This window comes from Stegodyphus dumicola, chromosome 2 (assembly GCF_044657685.1).
Source record: "Stegodyphus dumicola isolate Sdum_Otavi_A_Nest chromosome 2, ASM4465768v1".
NCBI classification, from domain to species: domain Eukaryota; kingdom Metazoa; phylum Arthropoda; class Arachnida; order Araneae; family Eresidae; genus Stegodyphus; species Stegodyphus dumicola.
In genome coordinates, this window is record NC_140769.1 from 279,462,229 (window position 1) to 279,486,542 (window position 24,314).

General features: G+C 34.3%; 2 protein-coding genes across 2 annotated transcripts in view; one reads left to right on the top strand and one right to left on the bottom strand.

Annotated features, from left to right (window-relative positions):
- Nucleotides 1-24,314, top strand: part of LOC146998986 (degenerin-like protein asic-2) — a 99,049-nt gene that overhangs the window by 9,588 nt on the left and 65,147 nt on the right. The window lies entirely within an intron of this gene.
- Nucleotides 11,842-22,930, bottom strand: LOC146998987 (uncharacterized). The gene is made up of 5 exons (XM_085812215.1): nt 22,636-22,930; nt 22,470-22,538; nt 21,040-21,117; nt 20,737-20,802; nt 11,842-12,016 (listed from the first exon to the last, which is right to left on the bottom strand). Exons 1-5 carry the CDS (start codon nt 22,779-22,781, stop codon nt 12,013-12,015), a joined length of 363 nt encoding a protein of 120 aa, XP_085668341.1. The 5' UTR covers nt 22,782-22,930; the 3' UTR covers nt 11,842-12,012.

Here is a 24,314-nt window from a genome sequence, read left to right on the forward strand (position 1 = left end):
CGAATAAATTGGGACCGGACCGCATTCGAATAATTGAATATTTTCCGAGGAAAGGGTCTACGTACACTGTAATTAATTACTGTATGTACTGTATGTTGAAAATGGGAGAAAAAACTATTTTTAAAGAAAAAGATGTTTTAATTAATTACAATGAAAAGTTAACACTTTTACGTATATGTTATATAGCGTACTGTACAGTCCTTACAAGTGCTGAAAGTCATTGTTTGCTGAACAGCTCGGTCAAAGTAAGCTGTTTGACTTTCTTCATGCGTTTTCGGGCAACCAAGTCGCGTATCCGCTCGACAATGAGAAGTTGCATGCGGTCACACTCGGGCTGACGCTTTCGAGGCCGGCAGACGCTTCACCAGCTGAAGTTCCCGTGTTTGCCTCAGCTTCGAAATTAAGGTCAACTTCTTCCTCGACACTTTCTTTTCTCACTCTTTTAATAAGTTATCATCATTTAGAAATTTAAAACCTAGGATCTGAGGAAACATCCAGGAATTTTCAAAAAAATTTTTAATTCCTCAAGTGACACGTCATCCCCATCTTCTCCTGTCTCTTCCCTTTCCTTTTCTTGAGCTTCACTTCCCTTTTTCTAGCTTTCCTTCTTTTCTTTAGTTGATTCTGAAAAATTCTGAAAGCGATTCGGTTAGTTGGAGTTGTACTGCTAGCATGAGAATTATGTGTAGAGATAGTGAACGTTAAAGCAATTCAAATTTTACAGATGAAAAACCTACTTCCGGAGTAAAAAGCAGTACAAACAATATGTATCCATAGGTCAAATGCTAGTAAGGGAAGAAAGTATCGAATAATGAGTGATTAAGCAATTCAAAATCCGTATGATAAAAGCTGAGATAGGCATAATCAGTTAAAAACATGAGGTTAAACAAAAAGATATTTTAAATTCACAGTAACATGGTCAATTTCCATTGTACTAAACAATGAAGGCATTCTTATCCGTCAGGGATCAGCAGGCAAACGGACAATCGGAAGTAGTCCAGGTCAGTGCTTAAATTGCGCCGGAGCTCACCGAAGTACGGCTCCGGTACTTCTCAATTTTAAAGATATATTACAATTCTAGCCGGAGCCCTAAGTAAGATGAGTTCCGGTACTTCTTTTTATAAAACTGAACCACAATTTCAAGGAGAAAAAAAGTTAGAATTCGTAACGTTTTAGTTTAACAATAAACAAACCTTGCAATACTCTATTTCCCTAGAAATACGGACAATATGAGATGTTCAAGTAAAGTCCCCTTACTCACATGCCAAAACCTTTTCCATTAAGAAGGGCAATGAATTTGCTGGAAGGAAAATTTGTGTTCTTAAATGTCCGTTAAGTGACAGCGTGTACAATAAAAGTGAAATACTGAGATAACTGCTCAAAAGCAGGTCCTATACGTCGTCTTCTCACAGTATCCACTAATGTAACCAAATACAGGAGGACGAAAAGTGTAACAGCAACTTTACATTCATCCTTAGGAGTCAGATTCAGGGCTCATTTTACCCCTGACATACATTCTTTTGACAGACAGACAGACAGACAAAGTAGACAGATGTCTTGTTTTACACCCGCTAAGTCTTCCTGCACCGATGGGCGAAAATTCAAGCATAGGTGCGAAGGAAAGGTATATAGAAAAAGGGGCAATTTCGTATTTGAGGAGAGTAAAAAGGAACTTCGCACATTTTGTACGAGTTCAAAAGGCCAGAAAGAAAAGATGGGACAAAATAAAATTTAAAATAAATAGCCCAAAAATAATAGATGGGGAAAAAAAAAGGCCTATAGAAAGAAAAGGAAAAGAAGTAGAAAATATCCTAAAATACGATTGTGTCCATAAGTGTAGCTAAAAGGAGTTCATTTGCAAAAATTAGTGTCTTTGAGAAGCAAACTTTAGCTAAGTTAAAAAATAAATAAATAAATAAATAAAAATGAAAACCTACATCGTAATGTGTATGCCCTTATCTTGAGACCTAACTAGAAAAGACATATATCATCACATAGATGTACATAATATTTTAACTTAAGTAACATTAACTATTACCGTTCCCAAAAAATTCATGTATATTTCAGAAAAACAGTAATTTACAAAATCATAAATCCATGCACAGTGTGAGAGCATATCAGCAAAAATAAATTACACAGTTTATTTTTCTTAAATATTAGTTAAATATAAAATTAATTTATTAATTTAACCGTTGTAATTTATTATAGTACAAGTTTAACAAATTCCGTAACACTGTATTTATATTTGCTCATAATTCTAAGTTTGATACCTGGAAAAAATGTCGGCCCAAGGCCCAAGGCGTTTTGCTTCCGGAGTACCTTTGCAAATAAATGCAATAACCTCCACAACTTCGTTAAGAAAATTATTGAATAATTAAGAGTGAGCATAGCTAAAGTGAGGAGTCAAAACCGTTAAGGGTTTAAAAACCAGTAATGAATGAGGAGTCCACTCAAGGGACGAGAAGTTCCTTCGGCTTTCAATTTCGCTAAGGAAGGGTCAGTGACCTGTGCGATAAGAAAGATCGAAGAAGAACGCAGGCGATTTCCGCACGCTTAAAAAGTCGGAGATCTTAGTTACAAAAATCACAATCTATACTCATCGATGGTCAAGAGATCCCCATTTTTTCCCTCTCAAGAAATTCCTAAGCACGAAGAAGGGGGCCTCCGAAGGGTGTGAATTGCTGATAAGAACGGACTACTGATAAGGAATGTGGCGTCTCTACGGAATAGTTACGAAGAAAAGAACCACATGACTTGCTACTATTACTAACTATTGTATAATGCTAGAATCTTATGAAAAATAATAAATAAAGAAATTTAATTGCACTCTAGTGATAGAGAAACATATATTGTATAAAGAACAGAATGTTACTTATCTGAATATTCCATGTCAGGGCCTCTTTTGGATTTCTCGTGTTGATAGTAAACAGCTAACAAAACATCTGAAGTTTCGAAGAAGCGAAGTTTCCTTTTTCAATTTGATGAATGAGACATTGCATAGGAAAGGTGAATTAAACTTTTTTAGAGAGTTGAAAATATTTACTGAAACAGTTATTTAAAAAATTTCGGAGCTATGTTTAGACACTGCCTCCAGCTTTCGTGATCGCAGCGCCAGCCCACATCCTTTTGATAGCTATAATTATATCAGCAGATAGCCGCGGTCAAAGAGAACTTTCTCTCTCACCAAGATTCCCCTCATTTTTTTTCCCACCCACTCATTCCGTTTCGCCCTGTTTTTAGCATTGTTTGAATTTTCATAAAAAAAAAACTTAGGATTAGTATCCCCCCTACGATCAGAGCTTAAACTGGACCGGAGCTCACCGGACTCCGGCTCCGGTGCTTCTTAGTTTTTGTAATAAATCATAATTCTAGCTGGAGCCCTAGAAAGCTGCGGCACTTCTTTTATGTAATTAAATGACAATTTCAGTAGAAATTTTATCTCGAAAATTTTACTTTTAGTAATAAAATTATATTAAAAATAGCTTATTAAATTTTAATTTATCTCTTTACGTTTAATTTATTTAAATAAATAATAATTAATTAATTATCGAATAATTACCAATTAAATTATAATTAATTAATTATCGAACGATTACCAATTAAATTATAATTAATTATCGAATGATTAATTGCCAATTAAATTATAATTAATTAATTTTCGAATAATTACCAATTAAATGATAATTAATTATACATAATTACTGATTAAATATAAAATAATAAACATTAATTAAATAGCTATCAATTAATTTAATAATAATTTACTATTTAATTTTAAAATTATTAATGAGTTTAATAGTCATTTTATTTATTTATTTAAACTTGTTCCTCTTTGCTGACGGTCTTCCATAGGGTTTGGGCACTTCCAATTTTAGAAATTAAGCCCTGGTCCAGGTTCTGATGTGTGGCTAGTATAAGAAAGCGATAATGCAACTGATGATAAGAATGGAATTTCTAAGGCAAGTTACTGGCTGGAAGAAAACTCTATTTTTAGGAATTATATGGAATTTTGAACGGAAGGCCAAAAAATTTCAAGAGGTGAACAGCAAAAGTAAAAATTAATTAGATAATATAAATTGAAATTGATAATAAAATTGATCGATAGTTGGATGGAAGATAATGTAGTTGATGATAAGAATGGAATACCTAAGGTAAATTATTGGCTGGTAGAATACTTTATATGGAATTTTGAAGGGACGACCAAAAAATTTAAAGAGGTGAAAGGTAAAGGTTAAAATTAATTAGATAATATAAATTAAAATTGACAATAAAATCTTTTAATATTTGGATGGAAGATAAAGCAATTGATGATAAGAATGGAATATCTAAGGCAAGTTATTAGCTGGGAGAAAACTCTATTTTTAGGAATCATATGGAATTTTGAACGGATGGCCAAAAAATGTGAAGAGGTAAAAGTTAGGATTAATTAGATAATATAAATTAAAATTGATTGATAGTTGGATGGAATATATAAATTGATAATAAAATTGATTGATAGTTGACAATAAGAATGAAATGTATAAATTGATAATAAAATTGATTAATAGTTGGGTGGAAAATAATACAATTGATGATAAGAATGGAATACATAAAATGATAATAAAATTGATGGATAGCTGGATGGAAGATAATGTAATTGATGATAAGAATGGAATATTTAAATTGATTGATAGTTGGATGGAAGATAACAAGTTCATGATAAAAATGGAATATCTAAATTGATAAAAAAACTGATTGATAGTTGGGTGGAAAATAAGGCAACTGAAGATAAAAATGGAATATCTAGACAAGTTATTGGCCTTGGGAAAACTCTGTTTTTAGGAACCATATGGAATTTCGAAGGCATGGACAAAAAAATTTGAAGAAGTGAAGGATAAAAATTAAAATTAATTACATAATATATATTAAAATTGGCAATAAAATTGATTGATAGCTGGATCGAGGATAATGCAACTGATGATAAGAATGGAACATCTAAATTGATAATAGAATTGATTGATAGCTGGATGGAAGATAAGGCAATTAATGATAAGAATAGGAAAACTAAAGCAAATTACTGGCCTGGGAAAGTGAACAGTAAAAGCTAAAATTAATTAGATAATATAAATTAAAATTAAATTGGATGGAAGATGGACAAATCAAAAGTAAATTGATTCAATCAAGGGTAGAGTAAAGGAGTCAGAGGGGAAAAGAAATAACAGAAATTTAATGATTCAGTGGTGGATGTTCAACCTGAGCTTCACCAATCTGTTGCAAAAGTTGAAAAAAATTTATTACAGTTCGAGCATATCTTGTGGCATTTTTCTATGGTTTGGCATATGCACATTGTAGTTTAAAATGTAAATAGTAAAATTATTAAGTTTTCCTATATTTTTATTGAATGTTAGCATTAATTTTCTCAAATATGAAGAAAAGAATATAAATTTTATCATATCAGAGTTAGCTGCTTTCAACTGGGGCATGTAGTTTTTAAAACAGGTTATGATTTTTGATATATTGTTTTGTTCAAAGACAATAGCTAAATCTTTTATGTAAAAGAAAAGTTTCCAGAAGCTAGATTTACTGCTACTTTCAGCTTGTGCATATGACTTACTTTTAAGGTGTGGAAGATTAGAAGCAGTAGCAGTAACATTTTTGAGGATTTTCCTGTGAGTTAGCATTAGCAGTAGGGTTGCCATATTTTAGTTGACCCTCAGGGAAGATTTCCAGTGTTAAGAGCGTTTAATACCCCTTTCTCATGTCGATTTTTAATAACAGATGGCGCTACGAACGTTGAGCGATAAAGACTCAAATCTGTAAGACTACCTACAGCCTGGTTACTATGGCAACGACGCTTCCTTCCTCTGTACTTGTTTGGCGGGAAAGTGAGTAAGCCATAAAACACATCCCCTCAGTTGAACAAAAGACCTGCTGTCATTTCTTCCGTCTGTGACTCAGACTACAGGGTATGTTTTGAACAGGAATAGAACTTTTTCACCTTTGTGTTGAATGAAAGATATCTGTGAGATACGTGCAGCAGTCGCTATTTCTTTTCGCAAAATTTGTTCATCACGCTTTTCAATGTTGCGTAATGTTTCATAATTTGCCGTTATTTTGCGGAAGAAAAATTTCATCGCGACATAAAAATTATATATAAATGATTTTATACTTGATGATATGTGTATACATATATAGCACGCACATAATATTCCATTTACTCATCCATCCATAATATTTCATAAATTACCATCCATAATATTCCATAAATATGTGTTAGCACTTTCCAGAGCTTTATATATATTTTTTACTTGTATTATAAAATCGTATAACACTCCTAACTATTATTTTTTTACTTCAAAAGTGGATAAATCATTATCAAATTTTTCTAGTACACGGAGAAATGGTCTATGTATCCACACACATAAACGTAGTAAAAGATACTATTGTTGATTGAATATCTTTTGGCAGCAATATCAAGATGCAACGAAAATTCGAAATCAATTAATAACATGCATTTTATTACAAAAACACTAGCAGGACGTATTATTTGCACAAAAAACTTAGTGTGGAAATAATTTGCGGCACATTATCTGAGATCCGCTTTGAATGAATACATAAAGTGTTATAATGAACAATCAGTTTTAATATTTCACTTGATACTGAAATGCATAAAATCAAATTGCGTTTCTATGTTTCAGTTTTATAAAATACAGCTGATAATTGAAGGGGTATCAGGTTTATAAAGTACAAGCTGATAATACATGATAAGGGAGAAGAAATTCCTAAATTACAAAATTGAATATTATATTTTAATAAAGTAAAATGATACATATTATAGATACATCCTAAAAAACGATAATATATATATATATTGTATATCGTTGTATACCGTATATATATATTATGTATTTATATGTATATCTACTCTTTTCCGGATGTAACTGTAATTACGTACTGTGCTGGTTTATCATCTTCCTGTAGCGATGCATTTGGATTTGCTGTGTATGAATCTGTTTCATTGAACAGGAACAAATAGGAAACAGAATATTGAAAATTGAATTTTTTTAAAGCATTAGTAATTTATATATATTAGATTGATTAAAAAGAGTATATTCATGCATAACGTATAAATATGCGAAGTGAATACTTTTTGGCAATCACCTTTCTAGGATGATCATTTTTAAAAATAACCAGTACTGTTGATAAAATAAACACCGGTACGATCTATCTGCCTAAGGGAAAGGATGCCTTCGTGGAAGACTTTCTAAGGGAAATTGGCTCCTAGACACGTTACACAGGGTAAAACCACGAAAGCGCAACCAGTCCCTTCGCGGGATTCGAAACTCGGAACGAAATACTGGTGTTCAGCTACTTTACCGCTTCGTGCCTCATTTCAGAGCGGATTCGCTATATATGAAACAGAGTAATGTGCTGTTACCGTATTTAGCAGCCTGCCTTTTTCCTTGACCTACCATAAAAAAATAAAATAGCAAAATTATAACAGCGTCTCTAAAAAGATGCTTTGCTATATTCTCATTAAATCTTTATCATTCTGCGCTACTAAAAACGAAGTACGATTATTTCAAATTCAAAATTTTATAACATTACTTTACAGAAAGCGATCTCATGTCTTCTAAAAATAAAACCCAACATCTGTTTCTACTCAAGCGCTTACTTTCTAGACAAAGTAATTTCAGTGTAACGTACGTTCAGTTTTATCTAACTTTGAACGGAAAAAAAAAAAAAAAAAAAAAAAAAAAACTATGTACATAACAGGCAAAGATATTAACAGCACATAAATTTAATCAATTATATTGGATTACCAGAGGAGAAAAAAATAATTCGATGAGATAATTCTCTGAGAATTCATAAACGCTAAATTAAGAATAAATTTTATAAAATGTTTACTAATGAATACATGTATTTGCATAGTAAGTTTCCTTTTTTAAAAAATTTTTCATCTTTATCACGTTTATCGGAGTGTCGTATTTAACTTCACAATTATGCTCCGAAATTTCATTGCTGTAGATTGGATTATTACCAATATATAATTCTACTAGTAACCAGAGCCAGTATTAGAGGTTTTTGCTGCTCACTACAATATCTGTGGCTCTTACTTCTGCCACGCGCCGCCAGTGGCTGAGTGGTTAAGAATATTGATTACTGGAAGTTCGACCTGGTTTCGGTTCGATCCCAGGCGAACCAGCTGGCTGCATGGTTTGTTTTCCTGTTGTGCAACATGAATACGACCCAGTTTCCTTCAGCAATTAGGCTCACCCGCGGCCGAGCGGTTAAATCGCTGAACACTGGTAGTTCCGACCTGGGTTCGAATCAAGGCGAACGGGCTGGCTACATGGGCGTTTTCATAATCTTCCCCGTGTGTAACGTGTATGGGGAGCTTTGCTATAAACTAAACTAAGCCTTCAGAAACTTCCTCCACGAAAGCATCTGCTATCTGCCACCTCGTGGCTTTGCTATATTCAAAGAGCCTAACCCAATTCTAGCACTCAGTTCCTCTCTAAATTCTAGCGGGCGAGCGCTAAAGTCGCCTATTACTGGTAGTTCAACCTCGGCACATTATCTGAGTTCAGCTTTGAATGAAAACAACATAAAGTGTTATAATGAACGATTAGTTTAAAGATTTCACTTGATACTGAAATGCATAAAATCAAATTGCGTTTCTACATATCAGATTTATAAAGTACAGCTGATAATTGTAGGAATATCAGGTTCATAAAGAACAGTTGATAAATACATGAGAAGTGGGAAGGAATTCATAAATTACAGAATTTAATGGTTGTAACGAAAATTTTAAGCACGAACGTTCTTCATAAAGTTATGAAAAAAAAGCAGTCAGTACCTTTAGTGCGGATAGTAATCACTACCAAAAATTTATGCTTTTCTGCCAATTTTTTGGTAGTTTTTCAAAACCTTCGGCTCGGAAACTTGGTGGCCCGAGTCCAAACACAGGTCAACCTCATTTCGGACGTCTTGTGCAGAAGTGAAGATAGGACCAGCAAGATGTAGCTGAAAGTCCGAACGTGCGATGTCGGGGTTATATGGTGGATGTGGTGAAAGATCCCTTTCGAGTCCGTACAGAGGCTAGCCGGTGAATGCAGACACGTATGGTATTATCTTGATGGAACGTTACCTTTCTGCGCCGGAACTCAATTCGACTCTTTTCCTTGATAGCAGCGTCAACATGCACTAGCATCTCGTTGTATCCTTTACTGTCAAGGGTTTTACCTTTTTCCATATACTATTTGTGATTAATACCACGGCAATCCCACCAAATACAAAAGAATGATCTTTTTGTTAGTCAAATTACGCTTTACGATGCTGCCGACGGACTCACGGGCGCAGATCAACTAAATTTTTGGCCTATGTTGTTGAAATAAATTTATTTTTCAACACAAGTGACTATCCAGATCACCAGATCCAAAGCATGATCTTTTCGTTAGTCAAATTACGCTTTGCGACGCTGCCGACAGGCTCACCGGGCGCAGACCAGCTCCCTTTTCGACCTATATTGTTTGTGTAAACTTGTCTAACTTTGAAAGAAAAAAAAAAAAAAACTATGTATATAACACGCAAAGATATTACAGAACATATACCACGTTTATCGGAGTGTCGCATTTGACTTTACAATTAAGCTCCGAAATTTCCTTGCTGTAGATTGGATGATTACCAATATACTTACAATCCTACTAGTAACCAGGGCCACTATTAGGGATTTTTGCTATGGCCGAGTGGTTAAAACTACTGAATACTGGAAGTTCGAACTGGTTTGGGTTCGATGCCAGACGAATCAGCTGGTTGCATTGTTTGTTTTCACCGTGTGTAACATGAATACAAGCCAGTTCCCTTCAGCAATTAGGCCCTCCCGCGGTAGAGGAATTAAATCGCTGAACACTGGTAGTTTCGACCTGGATTCGAATAAAGGCTAACGGGCCGGCTGCATGGACGTTTTCATAATTTTCTGTATGTGTAACGTGTATGGGTTGTCAATTTCTCTAAGAAAGTTCAACATGAAGGCATCCTACTGTGCTTTGCCATAATAACCTAATCTAAGCCTTCAGAAAATGACTCCACGAAGGCCTGCCATCTTAAGAAGGTAACCCTCGTGGCTTTGCTACATTCAAAGAGCCTAACGCAGTTCTAGCAAGCGAGCCGCCGAACACTGGTAGTTCATCCGGAGTTCAAGCCTCGATAACGAGTTGGATGCATGACCGATTTTGGTGTTTTCCAAATTCACCTGCTTTGGCGTAATCAAACTCTATAATTCTAAACAAACTGACGTTCGGTTCGGCTCCAACGGCTCTAGCACCACGTTCCAAATTATAACTACAGTTCAACAAATAAATGTCTGGCGTATACATTCGAATAACCTAAGTAAAAAAAAAAAAGGGGGGGGGGCTTTTTAATTTCTTCCACAACCAAGCATGCATGCATGCACATAAAGCGAATAAAGAAAAACTTATGGAGTGCAATAGGGTTCTAATCCATAACATATTTAGTTAGTGATCGCCATCATTGGGAGCTATAAATATGCTATATTGACGGGAAGGAGAAAATTTTACTTCCTGAGTGAGCTAATTCAGAACTAGTCATTATTTCATCTGTCATCTTAAATTTAGGATGTCAAATTACGTGACTAACAAAAACCTAGTATTTATATGAAGCTTGATAAAAATCAAAGTTTTGAAGACGGTATATGTGATCATGTTCGGTTGATTACCATTATGATCAGCAAATAACAACAGCAATTTACTGATGTCTTTCTTATCTTTATATTCAGATGTAGTTTTCAGGGCAACTAGAGAAAATTTATTAATTACTTTTATTATTTTTGATACTTTATACGTACGAAGATACATACTTGTAGGAAGAGAGATATAAATATCATATTCGAACAAATAAAAACAAATCGTGACTTGAAGACCCTAGAGATACGGCTTCTGATTGCTTTTCAAATTTTTACCATATTAGTAACGATATAATCGAATAATCTTTCAAAGATTATTGTTTACCGATTTTAGGTAACAACTAGAAAACATTTTTTCGAACTTATCCTCAAACAAGTTTGCTATTGGTAATGAATACTGCTGTATCATGAATCAGGTACGGCGCTATGCATTTTGCTGACTTTGTACGCAATAAATTCTGTTGTCAAGTGCCCTTCCCACAAAATTCTAAAATTTTATTGCTTGATGCTTCGCTGAATTTTACAATTTTGCTGTACGTAAATTCTGCCGTACCGGCAGTGATCATGATTTCAAATTCCCCTCCCCGAGATTTACTGTGTTATCTGAAAAACAGCTCACAAGTTGCTAAAAATAGCTATAAAACTGGTTCCACAGCTTTTAGCAACGGCCTCCCGTTGTGCGTTTGGAAACTCAGCTTTTGAAAGAAAAGGAAGGGGAATAATTTCTCTCTGACTACAATATAGATGAGGTCCGTGACTTTGTTTGAGCTACTGCAGAATGTTCTGAAGTACACTTTTTTCTGTTTCGGCAACATTCATCTTGAGAATTCAACACTTGTTCATTAGCCCTTAGTAATTGACAGAAATGCTTTTAGAAAGTAGTGGGTTCATTGATACCAACAAAATGGTTGGTATCAATAAACTGGGGATACGTTAGTTTCAGTTGTTGGGTTCAAATGAACCTTTCAAATACTAAAAAAGTCCTTTTGCATAATCGAATCCTTTTGCATAAAGAATTTCATCTGAGAATAATTTTTCTACTTAAAAATGAGTTTTGCAGTACTTTTTAAATACTACTTGTATTTTTATTTTCGAAAATTTTCATAAATATTGTAATTAATTATTTCCAATTTTAATAACTCGCAGAAAAAACACAATTTTCAAGAAATTTTTTTATTATGGTTATTCAAACTTATACTAATATACAGCATCTTTTATATTCCTTATACATTTGACACTGCATGCTTCAACCTGCATGTAAGTTTCTCTTCCTTAGTAACTCCTGACCCAGAGACGTCTCAATGAAAGCCAAATCATGCACAAAATTTTCACCTGAAAAGAAAAAAAAAAGAAAATGATAAAATATTTTTAACACCATATTCTCGACCCCCCCCAAAAAAAAGAAATTGCAAGAAATACAAATTTCTAACAGAAAAATGCATTTTCAAGCAGCTGAAATTGTTTCACAAATTAATAATGCAGATAGCAAATGTAACATATGGCACTATTGCCACTCAGTGCAATCTCTGCATATCCTAAATTCTGCTGGCTGATGTCTTCGTAAGTTCTGAACATTTTTTTGCCTCTAAATTTTGCTGCTCAGTGCCCTCTGCTAAATTATAAAATTTTGACTACCACTGGTTGCACAGGCCCTGATCAAAGCAAAGAGGCAAGATGCTACCTGCTATTGATAAACTGCCTTATAAATACCACAAATCTAAATAAATATCAGTTTTATTTCCAAAACAGAATTATCTCACAGCTAAAGCATTGCCTTTGCAGAAAATCTTCTAAATGGAAATAGAATTGCATCCACATTACATGTGCAGAATCCCAATAATTCATTATAAACAGTTCCAAACCATAGTTAGGCTTAGAACTCACAACAGTATTCTTCTTGGAAGTCTTCCTAAGGAAATGGTAGTATATTCAGGGAACATGTGGGCAAAATCATGACAGTATATCACAAGCCTAATTCTTGACCATACATACTAGAAAGATCACAGAAATTCCTCACAGGAAGCTAGATTCATATAACAAAATTTCATGCAACATATGGCATATGGGAAAAAGCAAGGACATTATAATCACTAGCATAGTTTATACCCAAATGAGTCGCAGATGGTGCACTATGTGCTCACAGCTGATTATCACTAATGCAGATATATATTTACTAATATTTAGAAGATGATGAAGTATAGCAAAATATACAAAACATTAGTCCTTAAATCCAACACATTTTCTGATTTTCATACCATCTAGAATAATAGATTTGACGTTAGGTACAATATCAGAATTTTGGGTACATGAAATGTGAAATGGTTTTTTATTTTTAGTCACTGTTTCTAGTAATTTGTTCGAAAGTAACAAATAAGCTGGTTTCAGTCTGTCAATGAAATGTTAACTTGTCTGTCCTTAATTAAGACTCGGAAATATTTATCATATTTTTTCACCACAAAAAAATGGTCCCTCAATAAGCAAATTCAAGTGCCTTTTTCACACGATCAGTTCTCACAAACACATGAGAACATGATCTCAAGTCTTTATGCATAAATATTTTATGTTTGTTAGCAGTTGATAAACTGGTGCTGATCCATAAAAGACAGTAAATTTGTTACAAATGGTTCAGGTTTAGTTTTAGTGGTAGGTAGTCGAAAAACTCACATGGTAACCTTATTTGCATAAAATATACCATTTGAGCTACAGAGTGATTAGTATCAGGACATATTGCAACTCTGAATCCTAGAAGGATTTCTGTCCATCTGATGTTGCTGTGAGCCTTTATTGCATTTTTTTAAGTTCTGAGAAACTGCTCAATTTTCCCACTGCAATGTGGGTGGTATGGAGTGGAATGTAAAACTTTAGCACCACATACTTTTGCAAGGCTCTTGAAAGGCTGCGACTCAAACTGTCTTCCTTGATCTGAGATTATGGAACTAGGCACAACAAATCTGCTAATCCAATGATTGTAAAATGCTTTGACAACCATTTCTCTTGTGATATCTGGTAAAGAAACTACTTCTCCCTAACAGGAAAAATGGTCAATAAATGTCAGATAATACGTCCTACCAGCAGATGGTGGTAATGGCCCAATCAGGTCAACTTGCACAATACTTAATCTAGCATGAGGTGCTTGGAACTCGGCTATTTTAGATTTTGTATGCCTGTTGACTTTGCTCCTTTGACAATTAACAGGACTTTAAGTCTATTCGTGAATTTCTTTCTTTATATTTGGAAAGATAAATTTTTCAGTCATCTCGTTGACAGTTGTCCTGATACCAGAGGAGCAAAATTATGAATTTGATGAAACATTTGTTGTCTAAATTGCTTTGAAATAAAAGGCCTGATACTGGTTGTTGAGCTGTCACATCTTAATGTTTTCCAAAATGCTAATGTAGATGATTTAAATTTCAGTGAAGCACTACCTGTCATTAAATGTTGCAATTCTTCATTATATTCTTGAGCATCTGCTACTGCTTCATAGCCAGTAACTGAGACTACTTCAACTGCAACTAAATTTTCTTTGGCATCAATATGCTGAATATCAGTTGAAAATTCCGATATATACTGAAGTTGGTGTTGTTGTCTGGGTTATGCCTTCCCATTCTTTTGCTTCTATGCATATGACAGTGGCTTGTGATCAGTAAGTATGATGAATTTGCGTCCTTCCGATACATGTTTAAAATGCTTGACAGAAAGATATATTCCTAAGAATTCTCTGTCATAGGTACTATAAACCTTCTGTGCATTATTTAATGTTTTAGAGTAGAACACAATAGGTTTTCAGTCTTGTTCTTGTTCTTCCAATTGCTGCAATACTGATCCTATAGGAAAGTCTGATGTATCTGCACACAAAGGGTAATCCATTGGGAAACACAAAAGGGCACCATTGACTAAATGGTGAATTCCTTCATCTGTGCAGGCCTACCAGCGGCAGAGCGGTAAAATCGCTGAACACTGGTAGTTCGGTCCGAATCCCGCGAACGTACTGGCTGCATGGGCGTTTTCGTGGTTTTCCCCATGTGTAACGTGTATATGAGCCAGTTTCCCTTAGAAAGTCCTCCACGAAGGCATCCCTTCTCTTAGGCAGATAGCCCTAGTGTGCTTTGCCATAATTAAATACACTAAACACCTTCATCTGTGCATGGAACTTTACAATGATCTTTTTTTATCACCCTTTAACATTTCGTGTATGACTCCTTGAGTTTCTGCAGCATTTTTCAAAAAGCATCGATAAAATTTTATCATGCCCATAAATGAACAAAGCTCATGTATTGTCGGTAATTTACATTGCAGATTACTTCAACCTTTTCTGGCAGCGAACAGGAACCTTCTGTAGTTATGAGGTAACCCATAACTTATGTTTAATATGTAATACATAATGTAATATCCCACCACATTACCCATTTCCAATCCTCAGATGTCCAGTGTCTTTTCTCGACACCACTGAAAATGAAGTCTTGCATGTCGGCAGAACTGAGTGATTTTCTTACAGGCACCAAAACTATGCATTCCTATCCCTCTGCAATTCGCTGCGCATAGTTCTAGCTGAAATTTGTTGGGAAGAGCCTTGGTTGACGATTTGTGATAGTTGAATCCGTGTTCTGCCGTACAATTCATCGGAGATACCGCCGATCACTGTCTTTGAAAACTATGCTCGAACTGCAGTTACATTTTTTAGAGAAGGATTCGAAATCGATGCCCCCACTAAATGTGCACCAATAATAAGCCCCTTTTTCAAATGGTGAACGATCTGCCGCCTTTTTTCCCCATTTTACTTCATTCATCATGAAAAGCACTCTTACACCTTACTTATACTGGCATTTTAACCAAGTATAATCCACATCATAGAAAAAATTTGGATATTTCATCCCTAGCATGCATTCAGATGAAAATCTGAAAGGTTTCTTATTGATTGGCCAGTGTGTGTATTATTATATTATGCAACATGAGGCAGCATTAACATGTGGAGCTGGGAAGGCTTCTAATGATCACCTTTCTCTCTTGTGAGAGCAGGATGCATTGAAATTTGATGTCCTTATTTTTTAGAATGGTTATGAGTTTTGTAGACAAGTGGATCATCCACGTTCAAGATATAAGCAATCATCTTTCCACAATACTCAATTTTGTATGTCTTCTTCTCAAATATCATTGTATGGATGTCCTTCCAGCTGAATCAGGAGCAGTGACTTTGTGGAGGTTTTCCTTGGAGAAATGGACTTATATTGGAGTTACACATGATTCAAACCAAAATACTTCTTTACCGCAAGTATTTAAGTTCAGAGGTGTAACATGTTGTGCAGAAAATATTCTCAACAAGTTATCAGCTATGGATCAAAGCACACAAGAATACTTAGAAACAGAAGTGCATGAGGAAACATTCAGAAAAGAGATGACTTTAATTTTTTCCAATGTTAGTGCAGCACAGGTGATGCTATTTTAAAAAATTATTTATTGAATTATGACAGAGGTCATCAAACTTATTTTCTTTTTCACAGAAACTGTGACTTTATGGAAGTCTTCTTTGCATAAATGTAGTTTTACCAAAGTTACTGATGATTAAAACCAAAATATATGATTGCACGCATTATTTACACTGCAAAATATAACATGTGGTGCAGAAAATGTTCACAACAAGTTAGCAGCTATAAATGAAAGCACACAGGAATATTTAGAATGAGAAGTGGATGATGAAACATTCAGAAAAGAGATGCAATGGCAGTGCAGCACAGGGGATTCTAGCTTCAAGTATTGATTACAGAATTATGGCAGAATTGATCAGACGTATCTATTACTGAAAGCAGAGACTTTTTTAACATATTTTTTTTAGAGAAATGGGGTAATATTCTAATTAGGTATGGATTTAATCATAATGCTTTGTTGCAGGCATAGTTTTTATTCAGACGTAGAAAATGTTACGGTGTGCTGGCTTGGCTTGTTACTGATTACAAATCAAAAATAATTTTTGGTTTCCTGATTCTTTTCTCTCCTGCATTCTTTCTAGGAGATGAAATAATTTTATCTGCTTCTGAAATTTCAATTTCTCTTTTTTCTTGTGTTTGTTTTACAGAAGCAGTGGCCTGTTTTTGTTTCTCATTCTGTGCTCTAGCATCAACAATATACTTCGGTTCTCTAAGAGACATTTTTCTTGGTGCTCTTGGATCAACAAGCTCAGGAAGAATACAATTCACGTAAAATTTTTCGAGTTTTGGAACTAAACTGATCCAGAAAGTTTTGTCTTCGGGTATTCTTAATGTGATTGCATCTTCTCTGCACCATATATATAAATCACACCAATTCCTCTCTGTTATGGCTAACTGCCCTTGAATTTGAAAATAATATTTGTGGCTTTTCGGTAAATAAAGATTATTATCAGCATCCATCCGAAGACCAACAGAATTAGGCTTGCTGAAAAAGTCTGACAAGTCTGCTGAGAATCTGGCTGTATAAGGACATTTTACTTCAAGTAATCCATCTTCGTCTATCAATCCATCTGGCGAAGTACAAAGAAAGGGATATTTAGGATCAATAAAAAGGCCACAACGTCTGATGTTTTTTCCCATGTGCTTTTCCTTGTATTGATTTAAGGCTACTGCTTCGTTAGCCAAGCCATACTTTAATGCTTTAGTTGAAACGTTATCATTATATATGATACGTTTCACTAAAGCAGCACTGAGTGTTGTTGGACGCCTATCAGCAACATCTTTGAAAAAGGATGATGATATTCTTCTTGATCTTTCATGACGCCATCTTTCAGATGATGACTGTCCACGTGTTACGGCCTCAAGAGAATCTTTTTTTGGAACTTCAATTGATATAAAAAAATTTTTAGCTGCCAATTCATATGCTTCATCTGATAGGTCTGGTTTCTCAGGAAAATCACCATAAGAAATATCCCCACCTTGCTGAATATGTCCTGCTTTCCTCATATTTCTCTTTTTCTTCTCAGTGTCAAAAAGTCTACGTCTCTCAAGACGTTTTACATGGCGCTTATTTCTGGAAGCTAAGAATTTCAAAGTTGGAGTCCTGGGGCTACTTCCTGTTACAGCTTTTTGTGCATTTTTTTGCCACTGCTGTGCTGGATTTTGATAGGCCATGACAGCAATACTCGCACGCCTGTTCATGCCACCAGCTTTGGAAAAATCAACTCTTTTTCCACCAGATGTTTTACACAGTTGACTCATGAAGCTTTCAGCAGGATTATTTGTGGCATTCCAAATAAGAGTACTGCTACACGATATCAGTACTCTTCCCACTTCTGCTTCAATAGCTTGCAACATACCCGAGGAAAAAATTTCATTGTATGTGCTGTCCAACTCTGCACCTTTCTTTGCACAAAAAGCACTACAAGCATCATGCTTGCCAAATATATGATGTGGCCCATTTCTCAAGTCAGATACTAATGCATCAATAGCTTCTTGTGTGTGCTGATAATGGCTAGGTAAAGCATGAGCTTTTATAGCTACTCTAGCACCTCTGACTAACAGTGGCATTTTAATTTTCAGCAATTTACGGGCAGCAATTCCTTTAGCCCCGGGGAAGCGCGCAGTATTTTGCTGAAGTTTCTCAAGAGCTCTGCGATATCTTCGAACAGCATGGTTAGCACATTCTACTTTGATCACCCGTCCTCCATATGAAACGCTTTCTTTCACTTTGGCCATTGTGTTAGCATCTCCATCTCCAACAAGTCGAGTACAACGTATTTTGTGAACACACTGGAGATAATTCAGACCTTCCACAATGGCACTGCTTTCCATACCTGTAGAAGGCCCATTCCAATTTCGCCAACAAAGGTGCACTTTATTTGGCATCTTGCCATCTTCAATAGCACTGCATATAAGGCACACTTTGTTGCGAATTCCAACAAACAAAATTTTCTGGGTGACCATGCCTATAATAACAGATATGCCACTTGAAGCATTGTAACCATGCCCATAGCTTCTTTTACACCAACCTCCATCAACAATGACAGTTATACAGTGATAACCATCATTATCTTTATCATTGCGAAGTTCTGCCTGCCTTTTCTCCTCTTCTATAGCAGCAACACATAGTTTCCTGTGCACATCCCTGTATTATTTTGCCAGTAGTTCGCTCACAAGAAGCAAAGGTCGAGTTGCTCATATACGGAATTTCCATGATGCTAAACTTTTCCTCCTCTTGTGAAAATCCACTGCCAGTAGATAACGCACCTAATACTGCAAGCTGATTTAGGCTGCTTTTCTCCATATCAGAACAAATTGTTGCCATTTCCCCACATAAAATTTTATCACATACATAGTTATATGTAGTGACAAGACCACGTCGAATCACTTTGTTAAAAATAAATGATCCTCCAAATTTACAATTTAGGGAATGTTGCTCTAATGTCCTAGCCTGCACTATTACAAAAGACATATTGCAAATTGTTCTGCCAGATGGTAATGGATTTGCCTTTCGTCGATCTTCCCTTTCGATAATTAAAGGTGAATCAGGACACAGAAATTCATCATTAAGGTTCTCCTGAAGAGGCTCAGACTCCAAGCTAAAATATATATATATACAATATATATACATATATATAATTAATATATATAAATATTACAAATTAGGTTTAAATTTGGCTTATTTGATGACAGCAAAGCACTTGATCTTCCTAAGAGGAGGAATACTTTCATGGAGGACTTTCTAAGGGAAATGGCTCATATACACGGGGAAAACCATGAAAACGCCCATGCAGGCAGCCCATTCGCAATTAGGTTTAGGAAATTTAGGCAACAGATAGCAAATAAATTAACAATAATAATACACTGGATTACCAGTATATTACTACAAGAAGATGAGTCATCTTCACAACTGCTGCTTCCATGCTCGCAGTGTCATTTGCTCGTGCAATATTAGTCACTACTTTGTGTGCCGGAGGTTTCACATGAAGGGCCTTTACACCTGAGTATAAAATGTTCGTGTTCCAGTAAACACTGAATTCAGAGGGGCAAGAATAACTCTTTCATGGTGGATAACTCAGTTACCAAATGGCTTTCTAAGGCTCTATTCAAGCCATTGTATAAATGTCATAATTCCCAACTAACAACGCTTTGTAGTCAGACCTTGCTATGTCACAAAAACTAGTTTGGGCATTAAGCTTGAAGTTTTCAACTTTGTGCCGACTTGATATAAGAGTCGGCCAATCAGAGCATATACATAAAACCTATTGAGAGAGAAAGCTGTAGACACATACATGCATGCACAAATTTAGCTTCTCTAATTGGCTATGGCTTAGACCCTCTCTCGCAGGTGTGAATGGAACTCCCACATTTTGTGCCTTATGATTATGCGTCTATGACATTTATACCATCATGTGAACGGAGCCTTAGGATGGCATACTAAGAAGATGCACTGTCTTGTGGGGATAAGCAATTTATACTCCTAAGCCTAAAAAAAAAACTTGGAAAAAAAAGATCACGACTTAAATTTGTTGTCTAATTGCTCTAATTTGAGGCACATTATGAGAGGAAAGCAAAGGTAGTAATCAGAATTATTTAAAAAATTTTATCCTTATATTTTTCTTAAAAATTCTGTAAAATAATAAAATTTGTGGTTTTTCTCAAATAAATATATATGGAAAAAATAACAGCCACATAATCACAGATTTCATTTTGTTATATTTTATTAACAAAATTTAAATTATTAAAAATCTCTTTCATGAAGGGAACATAAAACATCATGAAAACAATGAAAAAGAAGCAATATTTAAAAAAGATAGTAGGCTTATTGATGAGGCTCCCATCAAAAGAATCAAACCCCAAAATATTTTCATTTGCTTCAGTGTCCCGACTGAAAATTTCACTGATTTCAATGAATATATTTTTAAAAAAATCTTTTATTTTCAAGTTCTTTCATGCAAAACGTCCAAATTTGGTACAAATCAAATTCATCCCCCTCTTTTTGATAGCTACAATATTATATTTAACAGTTTTAATAGCTATCAGTATGTAAACAACATAATGTAACACCATAAAAGAAAAACATAAATGATGACATTTTAATTTTGGCATAGAGAAATACATATTTACCCCAAAAGAGAGCTTGTATTTCTACCTTCTACGTCAGAGTCAATAACTGAAATGTCCAGATCAGAACTGAGAAGAAAAGAACCATAATTAGTTTAATTAAGATACAATAACACACCGACCAAGTATTAATTTGAGAGTCAAGCAACAAAAATCAGCATCATATTTTGAAATATTCACTATTTGAAAATATAACGCTGATTTTGGTTGCTTGACTTCTAAATTAATACATAATTAGTTAACCATAATTAAGTAACTGTAATATCATGCACAGCTAATATCTATTTTAAAAATAAACCAACTTACCTCAGGAAAGCCTGGTTTGTCTTAGGAACATTAGCTGTAACTTCTGGCGTAGAAAAGTCAAATTTTTCACTTCCGGACCTAAGAATGAAAGAAATAAACTGCTATAACATAATTAAAAAAAAAAAAAAAAAAAAACATGAATAAATAAATAACACATAACAAATTTAAGCATTAAGCTATGTATGACTACCACCCATCTCAGACAGTGCGACAGATATTGCTGTATACTGTTTCGCCATACCCTGTGTAGCTATTATATCATGCTGTATAACCACAGTTTAGAAAAATTACAAAATGTGTTATTTATATCTATCTAAAATGGTACATTACTACATGATTTGTAAGAATAAATTAGAGGGCTCTGCGAATGAAATTCCTTCCAATTAAAAAATGTAGGAATAAAGAAAATGCAGGAATTGTAAATGCAGAAATGAAAAAGGGGATTATATTTTTTGTACAGAATCCAGATGACATATTTTTCAACATTTTAGAAATTTCAATATTAATTTTAGGGGCATAAAATATTAGGCCCCTAAAAGCAGAATATAGTTTTTAAATGTTCAGATAATCTTCCTATGAGAAGAATTCCTTTGAGAAGTACACATCTGAACCACAATTAAAAAACATGTACAAGAACAGAGCTGAGGACTTCTGTTTGCAGAAAGTCTGTCACATAACATATGAAAAGTTTCTTATTGGTAGATTTTTGATCAGACGGATATTTTAATGTTATACAGAGAAAGCATTCACTCCCTTTATACTGGAGATAATTCAATTTGGACAATGGCAAAAAGGCTAAGCAAGCCTGAGCGTATTGGTCCCATTCTTGGCACTAGTTTGGTTTACGCTCAAAATACACAGCAGGTATTTTCTAATTACCTGCATCCCAATATCAATTCAATTCAGCTTTTGGTGGAATTTAACATTTGTGACATATTTTTCAAAAACTACACTTCACAACATGCATACATGACAAATACACAGAACCATAAATAAACAAGCAATAATATATATTTATATATAAATTTTACTAAATGATCATAAAATGTTCCAACGCTAAAAGAAAGTTTTAACATCCAAGTAAATGACATAATAAAAAAAAGCAAGTTGAACAGCGAGCACATGAATAAATGTGCATACACCTGTTAAAATATACCATAGGTAACTGACAAAGCATTTCGTAGCAAACATATGACTATAAAATTTCCAATAATACATGTAATGATGGTGAATTCAATTTAGATCGCAAGAACATGCTCATACTTTTGAAAAGATTCAATTATTTCAGCAATTCCTTGTGAATTGGAGTTTACCCTTTCAATATTTCCCAACAATTTAGTGTGAATGGAGGAATAAATTATTATAACAGAATTGAACAATTATTAGCATCCCCTCATACACACACATACAAAAAAAAAAAAAAAACTTACTTTGTAAAAAAATCATCCGGGCAATGATTCTCCTTTGACACAGATGCAGTTGTATCAATAATTTCTGACCTTCAATAAAAAAAATACGCATATTTTACTTCGGAATTAACTTACTACGAAATCATAAACACGGGGTAGTCGATATAAAGAATAAATTATTTCTCACCTTTCGAAAACATCCGCTTGTTCGGAATCTTCCACATCTCGGGAATTAAATTTCATATTTTTTTCTTGAGCTCGACGTTTACGCTGAATTCTGGATCTTTTATTAAAACCAGGATGTTTTTTCGGTCGTCCTTGATATTTTCGCATGTTTTTTGCAAACTGACCACAGTACAAATAAATGTAAACAAAACGAGTGCGGAATAGCAATGCAATAGGGTTGCCGTAAACGTCATTCTGCTGACAGCTGACAATGTTTAGTGAAAACTGTGTATAAAGGAATATATGAAACGCTTCTAAATATTATTTAGAAAAAAATATGATTTATAACTGATATCAAAATCAATTACTTCGTGAATTTTTGCAGAAATAAGATTACAATGTTAAATTTTAACTCGTAGCGCCATCTATTGATGGCTTTCCAAACTACACATTAAAATTACGTATTTCAAACTAATTTTTTTAAAATATAATATTTAAGTAAATTTCATTTCAAACCTGATTCTAACATTGTGATTCGAAAACTGACCTATTGCTTTATATTTCTGCCAAATTGCACGCAACATAGTTTCTTAATTAGCGATTCTGCGTGTAAAAAAATTTTTAGTATTGTAATGCTGCTGTAGTAGACCACCTTAATACATCTGACTTTTAAGCATGTCATTAAATTTTTGATTTTTAGAGATTTTCAGACATCCATGATAGGATGCAGGATGTGGACTTAAAACAGTTTGATCACTTAGGTGGATCTTTATGTGTGCAAGTTTAACATACATTAATTTAACAAATGAAGTTTCAGAAGTGATTACTTTTGCACCATTTTTAATACAGTATGTACTTTTATTAGCAGAGTTTCTATAGCCAGTAATGAGCTAAAGCAGGTTTGCACTACCCCTTTGCCAAATTTGTCTCTAAATTACGAGTCCCTTTTTGTTTACTTAATTAAGCCCTTTCGGGTACGCTACCTTTTAAAGTTGGAATTTCGATGAAAACAAAGGTAGGCAGTCTAATTAGGTCTAAAGGAGTACACAAGTAAAATTTTGTGAAGATAGCACTTATCTTTTTAATTTTTTCAGACACACTGAATGAATAAGACCTTCGAAAAGAGTGCTGAAACGAGCATTGCTTAAGAAAAGAGTGCTGAAACCCTTAAGGAAAATTTTATCCTTAACCTTTTATGAAGACATTCCTGAAAACTACTCTCTCTTATTTTTCAGTTCAGAGGGCATTAGCCCACAAGGCCTATTAATTTCATTTTGGCATCTTGTGTTGAAATTTTTAAGTGTTGGTTCACTTTTCAAACAGTTGCCACCAAATATTACAGCCCTTTATTATATTTAAAGAAATTAAATAATGAAGAATCTGCATAAATGCATGTATGTTTCTCACATCGTGATAAAAAACAACGGTACGTAAAACCATCCAATTTTGAATAATGTATGTTTAGACCTGAATATGGGCATTTCGAAGCCCAAATTTCGAATTTGTTTAATTATCGATTTCATACTTCAGAAAACTTTAATGCATTTTTGATCAACAAACTCGATTATTTCAAAACAAGCAATTGCAACGCTGTAGACGAAAAAAAAAAATTATCCCCAGGCGTGCAAGACTGTGTGTCGGAAATTCTAAAGATATGCTCATTTTAAAATTACTTTGTGATATTGCTGTTGAATAGAATTT

What these genes read in the sequence shown, in the direction of transcription:
- LOC146998987 (XM_085812215.1), bottom strand. Translation starts at nt 22,781, where the DNA reads ATGCGAAAATATCAAGGACGACCGAAAAAACATCCTGGTTTTAATAAA. An exon ending in CCGGATGATTTTTTTACAAA is followed by an intron (nt 21,118 to 22,469) that starts GTAAGTTTTTTT and finishes TTTCATTCTTAG; the next exon opens with GTCCGGAAGTGAAAAATTTG. An exon ending in ACAAACCAGGCTTTCCTGAG is followed by an intron (nt 20,803 to 21,039) that starts GTAAGTTGGTTT and finishes TTTTCTTCTCAG; the next exon opens with TTCTGATCTGGACATTTCAG.